Consider the following 20,172-nt stretch of genomic DNA (forward strand, 5'->3'; position numbering starts at 1 on the left):
TAATAATCTTGACATTTTATTTGTTTTTTACTGTTGCTGATTATCCATCCATTATATCTCCAAGATCCTTCTCTGAAGCAAAAGAAATTACATTTAGGACATGACTGCCCAATACCTCTTCCATTACAAGAGCTACAACACTCTAAACAGAAATATCGGCCAGCAGGGTCAAAACAAACACGATGAGCCGCTCTCTCACACAGTGCAGTTACGCTGCAGAACCATCTGTCCAAAAAGCCACAGACATTCAGAGCTTACATAAGTTCAAAAATCAATTAGAAAAGTTCACGTAAGAAAAATCTGTCTGGCCCATGACTCTTATCTTCCTTCAGCTCCATACTTTGCTGTAGGCATTGATCATCCACCATGGCCAAAGACAGGCTGCTGAGTCAAACTAATTCAGGAAAGACTACTACTATGTGGTGACTCCTAAGGAACACGTTTCAGTGTCCTCTGTTGTATCAATAACAAAAATTATAAAAATGGAACTTACACAAGGAGAAAAGGAATCCAGTTTAAAGTACTGAAAGATTTAAAAATTACATGTATTTTGCATATTTTGTAACACACATACCAATCTTGCTGGAGATAGATTTTTAAGTAAAAACAATGTACACAAATAACTTATGATTAAATCTCAGACTAATAAAATTTAACTCCTCCCAAAATAAAATAACCAAAACTTTGCTCCTGTGTATCTTAAGCTACCTTTCTGTAAAAGGTTATTTAGTTTAAAAGCTGGCAGTAAAGGCCTCAACAGAATACCAAAACAAAACAGTACTATGAGGTTAAACATTCTGATGCTTTAATTACAAAGCACCGGCCCAGTGGTGCCAGTATACTTTACATTCAGCAGTTACTATACTGCTTGTTCTGTTTTTTAATCTATAAAAATTCATGCTGCAAAAAGAAAAATAACACCATGGCCATGACTTTTAAATACGAAGTAATACTCTTCAGAAAAGCAAGGAAGTGGAGAATGGGCAAGGAATTCACAGCTAACTTTTCTTAAGCTGTGATCCAGCGTGATATACTTACTCCTCTCATCACTATCCTCAGTAGTGCTCTTACAGCACACCTTACAGTACAACTGCAACGCCTTGTGCCTACAACAGAAGATATTGCTCTTTGCAGCAAGAGGATTTTTAAAACTTAAGGGTAGTTGAGACAATATTCTTCCTAAAAAACTGCATTTTCTATGTCAATAGCATTCCTGATACGCAGTGGCGATTCTGCGAAGATGAATAGGTCTCAAACTCGTATTCCCGAGGTGTGACATTATGTTGCAGTAGATCACGGAGCCTTCTGCAATTCCCTGTGGTTAACGAATAGATTAACCTATCCTGTAGATACTTCGCTCATACAAATATCTCACTAAAACTTTGCTACCTTAAATTAGCAGCTTTCATAAATTTACTCAAATAATGTTGCTTTTGGCTACAGCAATTTATATGGCTCTGAGCTGCTCCATCTCAAGCAAAATAAATCACATAAAATATTAAAAAAGCTAATAACCTTTCACCTACATAGATGGCACAGATGCATACCTATGGATCTGAGACGCCAAAATGCTTGTTCTTCAGTGCTATATTCATACTGCCATCTTGCCATGCAAATTTAATGTTAATTTCTTTCTCGAATTCTAAACTGCATACTATCTTGTTTCACTTATTACTTAATTGCTATAAATTCAAAGGAAAAAAATTAAGATCTATTCTCACAGTATCATCATTTTTCTCTTGGTATTCATTTAACTTACTGTAGATTTGTAAGAAGGAATTGCTTCCATTGAAAGAGAATAATTTTAAGCAAACTTAGAAGACCAATCATAAATTGGAATCTGGTATTTCACACATCATAAAAGTAAAGTCGCAACCAGACAACTAATAATTAAGCTTCTTGATTCTGACAAATACCAGCTGAAAACTTTTCTACAGCTTATACCTTGCCTTGAGGCCAATATCTCTCTGACTATGGAACACTGGCTAATGCATCATCCTAGGCTACACGGTCTGTCTATAAAAACAGAGCATCTCTCAAAAAGTTGTTTGGCCCCACTCCAAACTGAAACAGATGATAGCTATTTTTTCTAACAGTAAGAAATAGCTAATAAGAAACTCTTCCACTACCGTGAGAACACCAAAGATAGACCTTAATTCTTCAAATCTCAAAGTAGCAGAAATGATGGAATTACAAAACAAAAAAAAATTGTTACTTCATATGGGTGCACAGGGATGCACATTTATTCTACTCAAATCTTAAGATACTTGGGCATGCATACTCTACTGTTCTGTAGCTACAGTTAGCGTAGTTCTTTGCTAGCACAGTTCGCAGGATAGTAAGTTCTAGTAAGAGGCATTTTTCAAAGAGTAACGAAATTCAAGGAAATTAATATTCATTAAAAACTTGGTAACGTTCTTGTTTACTAGAAGTACATTATTATTTTTAAATAAAAACAGGAAGACATATGCTGTATCCTGACAGCATTTGTTACAACATACAACATTTTGCAAGCTAGATTAAGATCACCCAGCTCAAACCCTTACCACAGTTGTCACCAGGCCTAATTTTAGGAACTTGCAATGAGCTGTATTCATGGTGCTCTTTTTTCCAATATATACTATTAGAGAGCTATGCATTCTTCAAAGCTTCCCCCTTCTAGTCTGTAGGGAGAACTTTACTTGCTGGCACACATTTACATCAGGGCTACACCTATATTTTCCTATGAGTAACTAGGGCAGAACTATGTTTTAGGACATTTACAAAGCCATACGAAATTGTTAGGATGTTTTAAATAAAGACTGCCCTGGACCCACTAACATAGAAGTGTGAATAGCTTACTGAACATTACAAATGCTAGGCCAAAAGAAAATCAAAACATCATTTCTTGATAGTAAAGAACAAGAATAAAGGATCAGAAAATCTTAACTACATTATATGAATTTTAAATTAGTTCCTATTACCATCAACATTTTAGGGAAAAGAATTGAAATTTATGGAGGGGTCATGGAATGTTTTGAGACTGGTCTCCCTCCAGCGCTTTTTTCTTTTGTTTTTTGTTTTTCATTTTCCTATATTTACATACAAATTAAGTCATTGTTCTTTGCATATTTCACAAAAAAAAAAAAAAACACCACACATTAAATCACCTTTCCAATGTTATTATTTTCCAGGGCATACCCCATAAGATATACCCTTGATGTGTCCTATAATAAAAAAAAACTTAGCTTACTCATAGATAATGCACCTAATGGTATCTCTTGCATCTCAGAACGTTAAGTTGAACAAACCTACAAACACTAAAAACACATGGGGGAAAAATGTATATATACATACATGTAAACATATATATGTACATATACATATATGTTTAAGTATATATTCACAAATTAGGCATGCATTATTATAGATATAGCCATATGATATGCATTATTCACACCCTAGATAATCTGTATCCTTAAACCCATTTGCATGAAATAACCCACAGAAAGTCAAAGGTGAATTAGAGACAGCAAAGTTATTGGGGAAGAAGGAACAGCCTATGGAAGACAGGAGATAGTAAGATTACTGCAGAAGAATATTTGCTGGAGTAAACTTACACAAATGTATAGTTAGTAAGAGGGCAACTCACACCATTAGTATTAGTATTCACAACTCATTTTGTCTTGGAGGATCTCTTTTGTTGCTTAAAAATAACCCACAAGTTATAGATTTAAAAACACAGAAAAGCCTATACAGGCTAAATTCTTTCCTCTGAGAGCTGATACAACCAATAAAAAAATTTGCTAGTGTTCCATCTGTGCTAAGGAAAGCTATATTTAAGAGTTCCACCATCCTGAGAAAGCTGAGATTCTAGCTGAGGATCAGAGGTTCTGAACTCACTGCCCCTCTTTGACCAACATTCTAACTCACCTCTTTTCAGGAACAGGTTATGTACGTTGCCAGCAATAGCATAATAATGTCTTCCTGTCCTACACCTTCCTTGTTACGTATCTTTAAATTTAATTTTAAACACGTTTCTATGCATGTAATAATAGTTGTAACTAAAAAAATCCACTTTAGTCACCATTAGTAACATTTTGCCTTTTTATCCGGGGATCCACTGAGTGAATGACCTCCAAGTATCCATCTGACAAAATAACTGAAGACATTCATTCAAAAACATATTCTTCTGCTCCATAACCTATCATATGCCTTCCTTACTACTTTAACTCATTATTTCACATCAAATAAACACAAATTCAAATTTCCAAAGCCCCCTAATCAATGTTTATGTAATAATAACCACTGCCCAACTATTTCCATTAACATTTGTAATTCCCAAGTCATGGACTTTGAAGGGCTCAGTATTAAGATTAGAGAAGGAGGGAATATAAAGCCCAATGAAATGCATGTTTTAAATGATCATTTAAGTGGTGGTAATTATTAGCAAGAAGAAGGATATTACCTGTTGTCAGTACTGTACTAAGCATCTTGGAATGATCTGTCCTCAACTGGACAGTGCTTGGGGGAGAAAGGTGGTATGAGGGATGGCAGGAAGACATATTAGATCAGTAGCAAAGAGCACTAACAGTAAACAGGTAGATATCAGAATGAAATCACAGCAGAAAGTGCCAAGTCCCTCTATATTTAATTTGGTTTTAAGTACTGCTAGTGTTTTAAGAAATATGCTTAAATACAGAGTCTACATACCGCAGTAATCAAAGATGGAAAATTCAGAGCTGAAAAATAATTTCACATCATAACTTTACATATATGTCTGTGTTTATAATCCTTATAAACCTTATAGAAGTAAAATACACAGTTATAATCTAGGAAGATACTAAATGTGTTACTAATGGGCTACTCTCTGGTTTCTTTCCTAGTCCGGATGAGCAGTTGTTCACGTGTATGAACACTGAAGTCAGTAATCTCAATTGCTTGACTACATGCTCACCATCTGAATGAATAGTTTACAATCCAGTGACCAAATCACTTGACGCTTCAGCTGAAATTAAAAGGAAATCATTACTCTTTTTGCCTATATAAAATAAGAGAAAGCCAGTGTAAATCTGTCTCAAGGACGTAAGTTTTAGCCGGTTCTTGCATATTTCATTGAGAATTAAACAGAGTATTTCATTAATTCAAACAGCTAAAATTCAATAATTGTTATGTGTTTAATCATCTTTAATTATTACAATTTAAAATAGAACAGTCTCAATCTTGAAACTGAAAACTGACCACATTTCGTCTATCTAATGACAAAGCCTACTCGCATGCCAGCTTTCTACAATTGTGTATCAGTTTTTTGTGTGTCATATAAGTGTTGCTAAAGAACTGAAATGGAAATATATACATACCAAAAGGTAAGTTTTATACAGATGATGTCTGGAAGTTAAAATTACAAAAAAAATGTATCAAGAAATAAAGATTTTCCTATTATTTTAATTATGGTATATGCTGTGAACTTCCTTTTAGTTTTGGTAGTTATCCACACCAAAAATAAGTTTTTATATTTCTTGAAGATTTCAACTAGGAACTCATGCCTCCAGCAGGTTGGGTCTACCCTCCTATGCAAAATATACTATGTTAATTTGAAATTGCAAGTTGTAAATGTTACTTTAAAGTAAGAGCTGTTAAGTGAATGAGATATGCTTTTGAAAAACTTCAATTTATAGATAAAACCCTACTTAGGCTATTTAGGTAGAGCAGCAGTCTGTACTGGTGGAATCTAAATTATGTAGTCATAACAGAAAATAAACAAAGAGGAAAATAAAGACAGAGAAGGGAACTAGCAAATTAAGACAATTATAACACAGAACAAACATTTATTCTAATAAAAATTGCATACATGGTTTCTTTCACAGAAAAAATTATCTTCCTCTAGGAAAAAGCATGAGAAAGACATCTAGCAGCTTTTGCCAGACTAGCTATTTCAAATAAATAAAATTAAGGTCATCATTTTTTTTTCAAATACATGTGCTTCTGTATTATATTCATTATAGAATAAGAGTAAAATTGGACAATATTCACAGACATTGACCCTATGAAACTTCTAGTTAAAAAAGAATATATTGCCACCCAAGGAACACTAGCGTTGAATGCGGGACTTAATTAAAAATTGTCAGTTTAAGACAAATCCACACACAAATACTGGTATATAAAATGAATACTTTTTTCCCTGAGAGGAATAATGAATAATTATTCTATAAATAAGTAATTACCTTGTGGTTGACGACTTGGATGATATATCTGAAGATCAAATGGCTGAGCACTTGTTTTTTGTATTACACTGACATTTTGGCCAGTCCACTTATTAGCTTTTGCCAGTGTATTGGTCCGCCAGTCAGTCCAATATACTTCACTTCCATATAAAGAAACAGCAAATGGGTGAGAAAGATATTCATGACCTCGTATGATCTCTATCATGCCTGTTCCATCATATAATGCGGAATAAATAGCATCCGATCTACAAGACAAACCCAAACTTATGATTACAAACAAATTAAAACAATTAAAAAAAAATCTACACATTCATCATGGTGCAAAATGTCATACATACTAATACCTACATTACTGGTAAGGCCACAGAATGTTTACAGAGCAATTATTAACTTCAGAGCTGACAGAGCACATTTTATTAATTTCTTAACTAGGGATAAGAAATTCTGTTTTGCTTGTAGACTGTTCTTAAAATTCCATGTAGTGGAAATACAGCAGTAAAACCAGTTTCCATTCAAGTGAACTTAGAGAAAAAGTACTGAATAGCTTAGGTCTTCCATGGGTAAGTGCCCAGGCGCAGCAAGGGCTGGCTGTTCCCTCAAGGGCAAGGAGTTAGGAGCCATGCATAATAACATAGCCGGCTAGGCAGGGGCCTTGCCAGCCACGGCCCTGTCCCACTGCACCCACACAACGCAATCAGGACAGGCCTAGGGTTGGCAGCCAGGTTCAGTCAAGAGTCCAGATCAACAGAAGAGTTTGTGGTGATGAGGCAGGTCTGAGGCCAAGGCAAGAAATCAGTCTGCAGGTCAGGGTCAGGATGAGGTCCAGTGACAGTAACTAAGGTCAGACACAGCCCACTGATCACCCGTCAGGTCCAAATTGATGAGGAAGGTCCGAGGGCAGGATGGGGAGTCTAGGTGTGGACCAAGGGGATCCATGGCCAAGCAGGGGAAGGGCTGTGGTAGAGCTGGAGACCAGCACTGCTGCAGGGCTCCCTGCTGGGGCAGGGGCTGAAGGCCTCGGGCTAACTGGAAAGGGACCTGGTCCAAGGTCCTGGGTGCTTGGGCTGAGCGTGTGGCTGGAGGCCTCAGGTGAGGCTGGTCAAGGCCGTTAATGCCTACTGGTGCCCTCAGGGCCGTAACAATACGATCTTTAAGTTGTTCGGTGACTCTTCTTCTCTCAAGAGCTTAAGCAAGATTTCTCATATAGTTTCTCGTGTGTTTTACAAAATTTAGCATTCACTCGCTGAATGCATCAAATGTATTCTCAATAGTCAACAGCTATATATCAAGGACTGCCAAAGGACATAGAACTGAACCATGAAGACTTATATAACAACTAAAATAATGCACATAAAACATATTCCATGCAATGTAATTCCCATTTTTAGAAAAAGTATTTATGAACAAGTAACAAGGATATTGTTATCTCTGACCTGGCATCTGTCCACACTATTCTTTTTTCAAAGTGATCCACAGTAAGGCCATTAGGCCAGGCTCCAGTATCCATATCCTTATATATGATCTTTCTTTCTGCTCCACTCATGGAAGCAGATTCAATGCGAGGAAAATTTGCATCCCAGTCTGTCCAAAATAGAATTCTGGTGAGAGGAAAAGGAAAACACATAAGAACGTCTTAATGCTTCCAAAATTTTTAAGGGGCTCAAAAAGACTAAAAAAGGTTGGAAAAAGGTTGATACGTTTAAGTATCTTAACCAGGAATATACACAGATGAATTTGGAAAACTATACAAATTCCCGGAAGTTACAGGGTAACATGGAGAGAAAGTGTATTAACGTTTCATCAATTTTAGAGCAATCATGAAGCTGAAAAGACCTCTCTTTAAAAGTCTAGAAGAGTTCTCTTTTTTATGTCCATTAATACTAGTGACAGCTTGTCTGTCTTCCTTCTACAATTTGTTACCCACCTCATAAAAAAATGATTCCGAGACCCTTCAAAAGCAATCCACAGATTAGGTGGATGGAAGAAAAGTGATGTGAGGTAGCAAGGATATAGGAATATGATAAAATAGAGATTCCCATCTATTATTAAAAGTGTTCCAAATGAGGATCTCTAGATTTTAGCATGTCACTGTGGGATTTTAAACAGATTGGTCTTGCTAAGAAAACTGGAATATACCTGTATGTTAGGTTATGTACTATAACCACAGCAGTTTCATATTAAATAGCGGAAGCAGTTTCACCAAAGGTGAAAAGTACATACTGCTTTTAGTTTATTAAGTTTTCCAAGATGCACACAATTTTTACATCTCTTAAACAGAATACATTTGATACGACAACTTTGAAATAGTTATAAGTAAGAACTAACTGCGGAGAGACTGGACTATAACAAAGCTTTTGACCAGTAAGGACTTTGAACAATTTCAGTCCTTAACACATTCTTGTAAGGTCTTTCCACTCAGTGCCTGTGAAAAGTAGCATGCAGTGTTTTTAAATAACTGCTCAACCAAAGTATTAATTCTTTGACAATTTCCCCACACACTTTCTCAATACCCCAAAATGTATAAAGTGGGTTATTTACATCATCTACATTAAATTTGAATTCAGGTACTCTGAATCAACATAGCAAAGGCCTCAAGTTTCTTCCATGGACTGTACAAGTAACTGGAACTGCACCCAGATGAGATGACAAACAAAGCACTTTGTGTGAGCACAAAGGAGAGGCGGGTGGGGGGGGGGAGGCAAAACCAACCAACTTTCCAGCATAGAGCTTCCATTTCTGCACACCATGTAATTTTAAGTAAGTAAACTTATGCCCTGAAAATAAAATTAAAAAAAAAAAAATCTCAGCTAGACTACTTGCACCTACCAAATTGAATAAAATAGAAATGAGGTAGGGAAGTAAGAAAAATTGTTAAAGACTTACCCCAAGGAACGCTACAAAGAACTACTTTATTTCTCAGAATTCAGAAATACTTTATTTCTTAGAATTCAGAAATTATTGTAAACAATTTTTATATCAATTGAGAGAACTGGATACATATGTTCCAAGTACAACACACTACTGTTTTTTTTGTTTTTTTTTAAATAATAATTGAATGGTAAAATATACAATAATTGACAAAATTCCACTAAATGCTTTCCTAATTAGTTTCAAATCACAGCTTCATTAGCACTATGCTTCCAGCAAGTGAAAAACGTCATTATCTTCAACAGCATTTATTGTTCAGAAGGCCTAAGTAACTTCAAAGATCTTTTCTAGCCTTAAAAAGTTATGAATGATCATGTGTGGAACTTTACTGTCTACAATTGAGTAATGGCAACAACAGAATAGGAATTGGAGGTTCAAACTGACAGAGACATTTCAGAAAGAGTTTAGTCTGAAAATAGAAAAAAAGATATAAACAACACTAAAATAAAACTGTAACGTTCTATTACCAGGGCTTTTTGTGCCACCATAAATACAGAGGGGACTCCCTCCATCTATATACTAACATCTTAGAAATTTTAAATGATTAGTTCTTATTATGTTATGAATTCATTTTTATCTTGCCATAGAGCAAGAAGTATCGTAAGGCACCTTTCAATTCATGCTAAAGACCAACTTTGGACACAGGCTGGTCAATTATTTTTGGCCACTTTTAATTTGATTTCCTTTTTGAAAGAAAAATAATTATGAAAAAAAGGGTCTAGTGGGTGATCGTAAGACTTTGGCGAAGAGAACTCAGCTACGCGCAATATTGTTTTCCATAACCAGTTTGCAATTTCATATAGCCTCATAAAACTGCTTTAAGTTTTCAGGAATAGTTGACTGTACTTCAATCAGAATCAGAATTCGCAACTGCTTGAACAGTGAATTAAGGGTTCCACCAACAGTTTCATTTTCTTTCTACTACATGTTAATTATGTTTATTGACTTAAATTATTGCCTGATTTTAATACTATTCTAACATAGTAAAGGCTGTTTTCCCTTGAAGGGCAAAATCATCAGTTATCATAGACATGAATTTCCAGATCTCATTTTAAATTTTCATTTTAAAATCATCATCATTAAAACTGTGCTTAGCATATTTTTCCTTCCTTTTTAATATTAGCCCCCCCGCTTTTTTGTCAGAGCAAAAATGACAGATACACATTATGCATATTTTACATTAAAAATTAAGACGACTTTTCTTAAACACCTAATTTTGGCCTACTTTAATATTTTGCTTGATATTATGAAAATATTCTAATACTTATTATAAACAATCACATAAAGCACTAGATAAAATACATATATTTATGGTAGTAGGCTGAAGCTAATATACTTGGCTGCTTATGATTAATAATATTGCAATTGACATAATATTCCTCATCAATAGGTAGAAAGATTACTAATAGACTTTGGCAAACATCATCTCTATTTTAAAGATGGAAAAGCAAACATGAAAGGTGGCAGTCATCTCATTCAACTTTTAGTCTTTCAGTTACATCTAAGCTAGTCTTTCGTAGTCCTACCAAAATCAATCTCAAAATGAGATGAACTGTCCTGGCAATGTCTAAATCTGTCCGTTAACCATACAAGGATGTTAGACCACTGCTCCAACTAGACCACTGGCTCCAACTATTAACAAATCACATTATTAAAATTAAATGAAACAATCATAGAGCAAGAGAAGTTATTTGCTAACAGACAGACACCTGTATCTCCTGACTTACCTTCTCTTGCTGACTTATCTTGTCTTGCCCCTGTTCTTTGGGGCAAAATAGGGTATAAGATCAAGAATTACTGAAGACATGTTAGATCCTGTAACTTACAGCAAAAAGGAAATCCACAATCTCACGTTTAAGTCACCAACTTTAAAATACTTTCCAACATGAAAAAACATCTTTTTGTAATTACCCATATCTGGGATCCAGAGCAATAGCCCTGGGATGTTCCATAGCTCCTGCTATTAATGTCGTTCTCAAAGTGCCATCTAGTTTTGCTACTTCAATTTGGTCCAAATTGCTGTCTATCCAGTATATGTTTCCCGCGATCCAGTCTACAGTAAGGCCTTCAGGAGTAGCCAGGCCATGCTGTACTACCACCTCAATGGCGCTTACACCTTAAAAACAAAACAAATAACAATTTAAAGGGTTAATACAGAGTCTGATAATGGACATGGACATATTTGGAGAGAACTCACGATTAATCTGATGGATGATACAGTGTTTTGTTCCATGCAACATATTTTTTCTTTACAGATGTGACAGATTACTGTAAACAAATACAGTTATGGCCACATATAAATAAATGAGTATTTTTATTCCATGGTAATAGCAATTTTTAGTTCTTATATAGTTTACTAACTAAAACTCTGAACTTTCAATAAAGGCCAGAGCTCACATGGGGAGTCACACCAGAGAGGTACACATGCCCTCTCACGAGGGATCCCTTTTGCAGTATCTGTGAAGCACACGCTCATGCTCCATCTCTCCCAGTGAGTGACATAGTAAACAAAATTTGTGCACCTTCATTTCAGTTACTTCTCAATCACAGTAAGAGTAAACTCAGAAAGACTGTGATGAAGAGAGAAAGCAGGTAGAATCAAAAGTATGTTTAGATTACACATTTTGAAAAGTTCTACAGTAATTAACCTTACTTTGTTCCTTTGAATTCACACGTACAATTCATGCTGTTATTGACTACAAACCCTTCCCTACCATCAACTTCCTCTGGAAGGTCTCAAAATTTTTCACATAAAGAGCAACTACAGAAGCACTCTATTAGCCCTCAGGATTTCCAGGAAGACATAATGCTTTGCGGAGATGCAACTCAGTTCTAGAGAGCTGCAAGACTGAGGGAATCATTTATTTTAATAATGACTCAGAAGCTACCTAGGTTCTGATACAGTGTGACCTTAACACAGTGTGATGACAATAACACTCTACCTTACAAGTTTCATGCAAAACACACCACAGCCATTAATGGAAAGTGGCAAGTCTTTCCCTTTCTTTACATAGTGAGCAGTGTAGGGTATTTCTGTCCCTGTTTCGATATGCTTCTCTTTATTAGCTCAATGAAATGAGCTAATATGAAAGTGCATGAAGAGATAACATTTTATAGAAACACTTTTTTGTATATTGTGAGATTATACTGAATTATAGACCATAATTTTGTTACCAGGGTAAAGATCAAGTCTTTTCGAATGCTATAAAATTAGGAAGCAAAATCTTTCACCTACAGTGAGAACTGGTAATTTATCAGAGATCTGATAAATCCCTACAGTTTTTCTTTCAAAAGGTGAAGCTAACTAAATTACAAAAAGGATTCTGTCATTGGACTAGGAAGAAACACCATCCCTCTGTGCTTGCCATTTTACTCCCCCATACAGCATATTTCAAATGGCAATTTTTACAAAGTCTTTTCCTAGCTGTACATTATACAACTTTTTAAAGACAGAATGCCATGACAAATTTTGTTTCTGTTAATGGTAGCTCAGTTACAATTTGTCAGGTCCGAGATCCTGTAACTGAATTGTCTTGACGACTAAGAAATCTAAGATTGAATTCATACCTCCGGTATCAGAAAGCTTGCCTCTGTAAATTTTGTCCTCCACCACATCTGTCCAGTACAGTAAACTCTGACTGAAATGAAAATCAAGTGCTATCGTATTTCTCAAACCAGGAACTAAGAGGCTGTAGTCACGTTTGTGAAGATCAATTTTTCTGATCTCATGTCGAATAGAAAAAATTATGAAAGCTTCAAATGGATCTGGAAGCAAAAGATTATACATTTCAAAAGAACAGTCAAGAAGAGAGTTTTATATATTGATATAAATGACACATGGACTAAGAAAGACAGAATATTTTATCGGAAGAAAAGGATTATTACAACAATTCACCTATTGATAAGAAGTCTTTCAAACATATTTTTAGTCTAATAAACTTCTCACTTTCTATTCTAGTATTATCTTTGATCATACGCAGAAATACTAAACATTAAAATCAGGAATATCATATTCAACTGTTGAACTATATTTTTATAGCTCCACCACAAGGACTTCCATAAGTAGGATTTAAAACATCTGAAGCTATCAAAATTAAAATCTGTTTTCACAAAAGCTTCAAAAAAAATTAATCTGTCAAATTATGCATTGTTCCAAAACCTAACTAGCTGAAAACAAATTTACTAAAACATATATAACATAATTTTTTAAAACTGAATTGGTAAAAACAAAACCTCATCCTAAAATACTAAGCAAAGAAATGAACATTTTATATGCTTACTGACATATCCCTTCACCAAATCCATCTACTACTGAAGTTTATTTTCTTTCCCTTGCTATATGATTAATGCTAGCTAATTTTTGCATATGTGTGCATGTCTATGAGCTTATATAAAATTGTATCTATAAACATGTGTAAACACTCTCTCCATAGATTACACATACTATAAATTGATTTTGTATTATAATTCTTACATATTCTACATTAGGAAAAGTTTTCAAACAAGCAGCTGTGTTAAAAAATTGGATCTCTAAACTACCCAAACAACTCGGTATATCCACTTTAATAAAGAAACATTTTCACATCGATTCTTTTCTTTCAGAAAGTAGCTCTCTTATGTTGTAGCTCTTCGCCTGGAATGCAACATGAATGATAATGGAATAGAAATTTTTCTTCTTCCATTCAAAAAAACCTCAATTTTATATAGAAACAGCTTATTGGTAGTTTATGACAACAGACAATATTGCACTGTTCTCCTAAAATAGTCAGAAAATAAATTCCACAAATTATTACACAATAAAGGCACTTTTATGTATCATTTCTAAACATAAATTTAGTGGATTTTTTTGGTAATCATTAGACATCATACATAATTGAATCTGTATGTGCAAAGTTAAAAAGGTACCTCAGCAGAGCAGTGCTTCCAGTCATGAAGTACCTGCTCATAAGCTGTCTTGGCCTTTCCAAATGATCCTCATATTTGTCAGGCTAATGACCGAGTTTCTGCAAAGTCAGTTTTTGAAAGCTCTGCACTAGTTGAACAATTTTATGAGGAACAGGATCACTGACATTTGTAGCTGTTTCACAAGTTATCAGTTATCTGAAGCTGAGGAACAGTTTAACGGCCCTTCCCACTTTCTGATAAATTAGCAGCTATTACGTAGGAGACTAGAAGCTACCTACATACTGTTATTTAGGCAACTCCAATGAGTAAGAAAATAGACGTGATGAACGACAGCAGTAACTTGTTTTGTGTTTCTCAGTAACGAGCAACACAATTAAAAAAAGAATCCTAACAAATTTATACCCTGTTAGATGAGATTTTTTTCATTCCCACAGGAGGGAGTTTAACTTAAGCTACACAGTGTAAGGTGCAAATAGAGGAACACTGATGAAGAGGATTAATGATCTTGCCAAATTTAAGATATAGGACTTCAAATGTAAATTAATAATGAGGAATGGGCAAAAAAAATAGTAATTTTATGGGACTGAGTATGAACAAAGCAGCATCACTTTGTTTATTTTGACTTTTTCATTTGAAAGAGCAGGTCATGCACTGCTTCCCCCCCGCCCAACCCCATCTTCTTTCTTACCCTTCCCATATCAATATGAAGAGATGTACATTCAGATCCTTGATTACTGTGGCTGGTGTACAGTCAATGAACAAGTGCAAGACTATATAAAACAAGAGAATGAATTATACTGTGAAAAACGCGACAAGGCATCGCGGATGAAAATTTTCTTCAGAAAAGTAGTTAAAAAGTAGACAGAAACTGTTATGACATAATCCTTCCACTCCTCCTAAGCTCTTCTGAAGACAGTCTACAATGCTGTACCCTGTTCTGAGCACAGCTCTGGATGAAGAATGGGAAACAACTGGAGAAGTGAAGAGGAAATCAACAACTGTGAGCAGAGGTCTAAAAGCATGTCCTGCCAGGAAAGGAGTGAATGAACAGGACTGTGTAGCCTAAAAAAGGAATGGACTGAGATGGAGAGTGGAAGCACACAAAAATTCTTCAAAGACATGAAAGGCTGATAGAATGGATATGGGAAAAATCTTGTTTTCTATATAAATAACAAGCAGGCCCAGGATTAAAGGCTGGAACTGGAGTAAATAGATTCAGAAAGATTAGGAAAAAAACTTAAGAATAGTGATGCTCTGAAATACATCATCCCTGGGAGACTGAGAGTTCACCACTGAAAGTGTCTTGAAGGTCTTCAAAGTAGATAAACAACATTAGGTTTATAGCCTTTGATCTTCCTTCCAACATTATCCTTCTATGACTCCGTGAAATAAGATGTATTATGGCAAGTTACAAACTAAAGGCTGAAATGAACCCATTTTATTTAAGGAGATTTTTCCATCACCTTATAAATAAATATTTGATCTTATTTTCCATCTTGATTGCTCTTCTGGAAACTCAGAGAAGACACTCTGTATTTTACAAATTGCTTAGGAATATATATATATTTTTAAATCTCATCTCAACCCAATTCAATACAATGGATCTTGACTTGGTTTTTTAAAGCCTTTTAAAGAAAATTGATAATAATGTATTACACAAAAATCACCTATTCCTGTAACATCTGGTTTCATATATGCACCAAGTTTTTTCAACATATAGGAAAGTATACCAAATACATTATGTAAACAAAGTATTGTGCCTCAAGCATGAAATGTGGTAAGAAAAGTTTCTGGTAGAAGAAAATTGTCTGAACACATGCGCACACACAAACACATATCTGTGTAGAAATATTAATGCTTTCACCTTTCATCAGCGGTTTTAATCTGAAATTCTTTTTTGGGGAAAATGCTAACTGAAGCTTATTTTTTGTTTCATTAGCACTTAACATAAGAATATTAGCATAGTAAACATCCTTTCCTGTGCTTTTCTGAAGTCCACCTCAAGGCAAAATGATATCTTCATAAACAATTTGAGAAAAACTTCATAAAAACTTCATCAGAAATTTGACATTGCTCAAAGAGGCTATGACCATCCTTTATCAACATTTTTAAAAATGCAGTATTAAACCTATCAAGAAATTCTAATAAACTGAATTAAACACCAGCTGAAACAGATCAAGAATACAGATGTGATATCCTCTTTTCCACATGTATAACTAATGCTACAAAATATATGCACACTTGAGTTCTAACAGCTTAGAAAAGGTTGAATCATTTTTTAACTAAAACTATGTTGGTTTTGAGTTCATCTAACTTGCCTTTTATTAAACTAAATTCTGAAAAAGCTGAATATAAACATGAAATCTAAAAATTTTTCAAAAGCAAGGTTTTTCCTGCATTTTATTATCTAAGAGAGTTCAAGTGAAATACATCAGTACGATGTGTTTTGAAAGATGTTTTAATACAAACTAGGAAGAAGAGCATGAAAATATACAATTTACAGTGATTTTCTATCTGAATAATGGAGCATAATTTGCAGCATACTTTTAGCTGAATCGATACACTTTTAAGCACGAATGAAACATTAATTATTTGGGAAGTCAGTGTTCTACAATACACACATATGAACAGCAAAAACAAACCCATTGTAAACAAAATATATAGAAAGTGAAGAAACTCAAAAGAGAGAAACACAACATTTTAAAACTTCAAAAACTGAAGAGAAGGTAAGCAGAAATAAGGGAAAATGGGAAATGAAGAGAAAGACATTGAAAGAGACATTGATAGAGAAACTAAAAGAAAAGAACTGCTATTAAGGTAATTATTTATTTTCACTTATTATTCCATAATTTATCATTCTCTTTTAATTCTTTAAATTCCTCTGCCAAAGAGACTTTGTTCTTATACGCCATCAAAAATAACATACTCGCACACACTAATGCATTTTCAGTATGCTTATTCCTGTTAAGATTTTTGATGGACACTCAAGTAAATGTTTTTACAATAACTTGAAAAAATGAAAGCTGCATACTAGCTTTATATGTTATTTCTGTGTACTATTGAAGTGTTTGCGTATAGAAAAGTGATATTTTAGATGGCAAAAATAAGTAAATAAAGACTAAGGTAACAATTTTCCCCTGAGGAATTTTTTCTTCTTCCTCGAAAAAGGATTATTGGTTACCGCTGTAAAACAATACACGTGCAATCCTGGTTCAAGGCATTCTAAACCAATGTGGTTATTCTAAGAGTTATTTTATACCATCTGGCAAAAGCTTGGCACTGTGTGTCTTCACCAGACCACTTGGAGCTCTACTGATCATAGATTTATATGTAACCCTTTTTCTTCACTTTACATTCATTTAAGATCTCATGCTCAGAGGCATTCATCATACGGACAGTACGAGGCTCAGATTCATAAACAGGACCAAGCTAAAAAGCTATAATCTCACTGGTTCTTAAATAAAACCCGCTATCCAGATCCACTATGAGTTGTCATTTACTGTGTCTCTCCCATAGCGTAGAACTACTGCAAAGGAAAGGACAGAAACACAACTCTGGAAAATGGGAAAGCAATTGGGGGTGGAGAGGGAAGGACTACATCTTTCTGCAAAAGCAAGCTCTTATGAGAGCTCAATCCATCTCTTCTGCAGCCTCAGTCAAAATTCCTCGATTCACTAAGTACTCTTCTCCTCCTCTTTCTAAGTATGGCCAGCAGGTGACCATAAACCAGCTGGAATATGGCAAAGTACAGCTGCATTATTTCCTTCACATACATGTTCCTTAAACCAAAACGAGTGATAACTGCAGATGATGCTGATTTTTTCAAACTAAAGAGTTCTAAAACAGGTCACCTTCTAAACCTCCTACAATGCTTGGAAATTACAGGTAGAGCCAGAACACAAGAAGACAAAGCACTTTGTGTTAAGATTTATTGTTTTTATTTGCATGTTAGAAGATTGACCTTGCATTTCCACATAACTCATCAATATCACTGATCAACTGATCAATTCCTTCAAAATATACATCCTATATATAAATATATATATATATCCCCTACATACGAAATACATATGAAAAACTGCTTAGAACTTCAAACAAAACTTAGTTAGGAACTATTCAGTATTAATGTTGTTTAGAAAGTCTTATAAACAAGGAACTAATACTGCATTAGCCCGCCATCCCGCATCAAAGATAGCATTATTTTAAGTGATTTCTTCAGATTCCTTCCAGCCCTACATTTTCATAACCTAAACCTGTATTCCTTCATTAAAAGAAAAAAACAAGGAGAGAGAACATCCCTAAATGGACATAACAGATATTAACGGCTGGAATATTGAAAATAATCTCTATCTCCACTTACCAGTACTAACGCAATTTTCTCCATCCTTACTGAGCTTCCAGCCTTCATAACAGGAGCACTTGACAGTATTTTTATGCTGTTCACATACTTGACTACACTTAAGGTGCTTGGTACAGTAATCCGTAACTTCACAAGTTTTGTTGTCTATCCTAAGACTGAATCCTGTAGGGCATGAGCACACAATTCTTCCTCCAGGAACCACAGAACATTGATGACTACATCCACCGTTGTTAAGTGAACATTCATCTGCAAGAACATGAAAAAAGTATTAGGGGCTGCGATGCTATCAGTTACATTGCGTACTTCTTAAAGCCATCAGGTCAACTGCAACACGTGAAAAGGCTGTAGGAAGAGTAAGATGAATTTTACATCTGCTGAGCAGTATTGTTGTACTCATTTTTAAAATTATTGAAATTGTAACTACTGAGCTTGGTACCTTTACTGTAACTTTTCAAGATTTCAGCATGGCAGATGTACAATATATATACATTTTGATAGGCTTTCTATGTATACTATTTCATCCACTTAAAAAGCAAAAAGTGGCCATACAGAATCAGCCCAAAGAAACACAGCCCAACATCCCATCTTCAACAGTGAACAAAAGCTGATGCTCAGAGAAAGGAACAAACATACTTTCCCAAATACTTTCCCTGCTTTCAAACACTTGAGCTGATGGGTTCAAGAAAGCTCCAACGGTTAGTCTTATCTATCTGCATCCTGAGCAACTTGTCGAAGAAACATGTAAAGAATAAAAATCAGGATTTCGTTTTCCTTCTTTTCCAAAAAGGCGTGGACAAATATTAGAGAATCCTACTACTGCATTTTCTGTGTCAGTGTCCTCGCATTATATTTTGCAGGTAATTGATAACTTGCAAAGCTCTGTTAAGGTGTTTGAAAGTGATTTTTAAAACCTTTGAAGTATTTGAATTAAAAGGATGATAATTGTGTACAATGGTCTGCGGGAAACTCTGCGATCTCTAAAGCAAAAAAGCGTAGAATCACTACCATTTATCTAATACTACCCCTGATATCAAGAGAATCACCGGGAATACTGAACAGGTCCGTCTTTGTACTGGAAACTAGACTTCATTTCTGTTTTCTAATCTTCTTGGGTCTTTTAGTAATTTTGTTTGATTCTCACAAGTTTCTGAAAGCCTTTCTTGCTTGTGATAAAATGCATATAAGACAACAGTTTTCCACAGAAGAATTTTTTCCCTCCTGCTTTAAAAAAAATAAAAAATAAAATAAAAACCTTCTCTTTTAATGGTCCTTTGTTCAGACTTCCATTGCTTTTGGTGACAACAAAGAAGGAGTAAGCTGCTTAAAATACCTAACATGCAAAGGTGGTGTCCAGCATCCCATACTGCGTCTTCCCCCTTCAGATCACGTTCAAGTATGTTTTAATGTTAAATAATTACAATTACCAAAAGGTCTGCTGTCTTCTAAACCTTCTAAAAGTTGCAGCAACTGTTAACAGCCAAGCTTGGCCCTATATAGTGCCCAACAGGATACAGGCGTCTGTGACAGTGTGCTCTGCCACCCCCCCCCCCCCCAAAACCTGACCGTTGACTTATAGCCCTGCTCAGACAATAGCCCTCAGTAAAGCCATAAACCATCAATAGCAGTCCTGATGGCTGCATTCTGATCAGGACAGCTGCATCAGAGCATAATTTGGCACAACAGCCAAGGACTAGTTGAACGTACACCAGTCAAGGTATGGCTGGTATGCATATGACTATGAGCCGATCATCTTACCCTATAAATAACACTGCAGTC

At 35.1% G+C, this 20,172-nt stretch overlaps 1 protein-coding gene across 2 annotated transcripts in view; it reads right to left on the reverse strand.

The window, feature by feature from the left end:
* Positions 1 to 20,172, reverse strand: part of LRP1B (LDL receptor related protein 1B) — a 741,350-nt gene that overhangs the window by 225,046 nt on the left and 496,132 nt on the right. For both annotated transcript variants that reach the window (XM_068949290.1, XM_068949291.1), the window contains 5 exons: positions 18,397 to 18,642; positions 12,699 to 12,896; positions 11,043 to 11,247; positions 7,637 to 7,801; positions 6,204 to 6,448 (listed from right to left, as the gene is read on the reverse strand). In XM_068949290.1, the coding sequence (XP_068805391.1) occupies positions 6,204 to 6,448; positions 7,637 to 7,801; positions 11,043 to 11,247; positions 12,699 to 12,896; positions 18,397 to 18,642 (1,059 nt within the window). The remainder of the gene's footprint in view (positions 1 to 6,203; positions 6,449 to 7,636; positions 7,802 to 11,042; positions 11,248 to 12,698; positions 12,897 to 18,396; positions 18,643 to 20,172) is intronic.

Source organism: Struthio camelus, chromosome 6 (genome assembly GCF_040807025.1).
Source record: "Struthio camelus isolate bStrCam1 chromosome 6, bStrCam1.hap1, whole genome shotgun sequence".
NCBI classification, from domain to species: domain Eukaryota; kingdom Metazoa; phylum Chordata; class Aves; order Struthioniformes; family Struthionidae; genus Struthio; species Struthio camelus.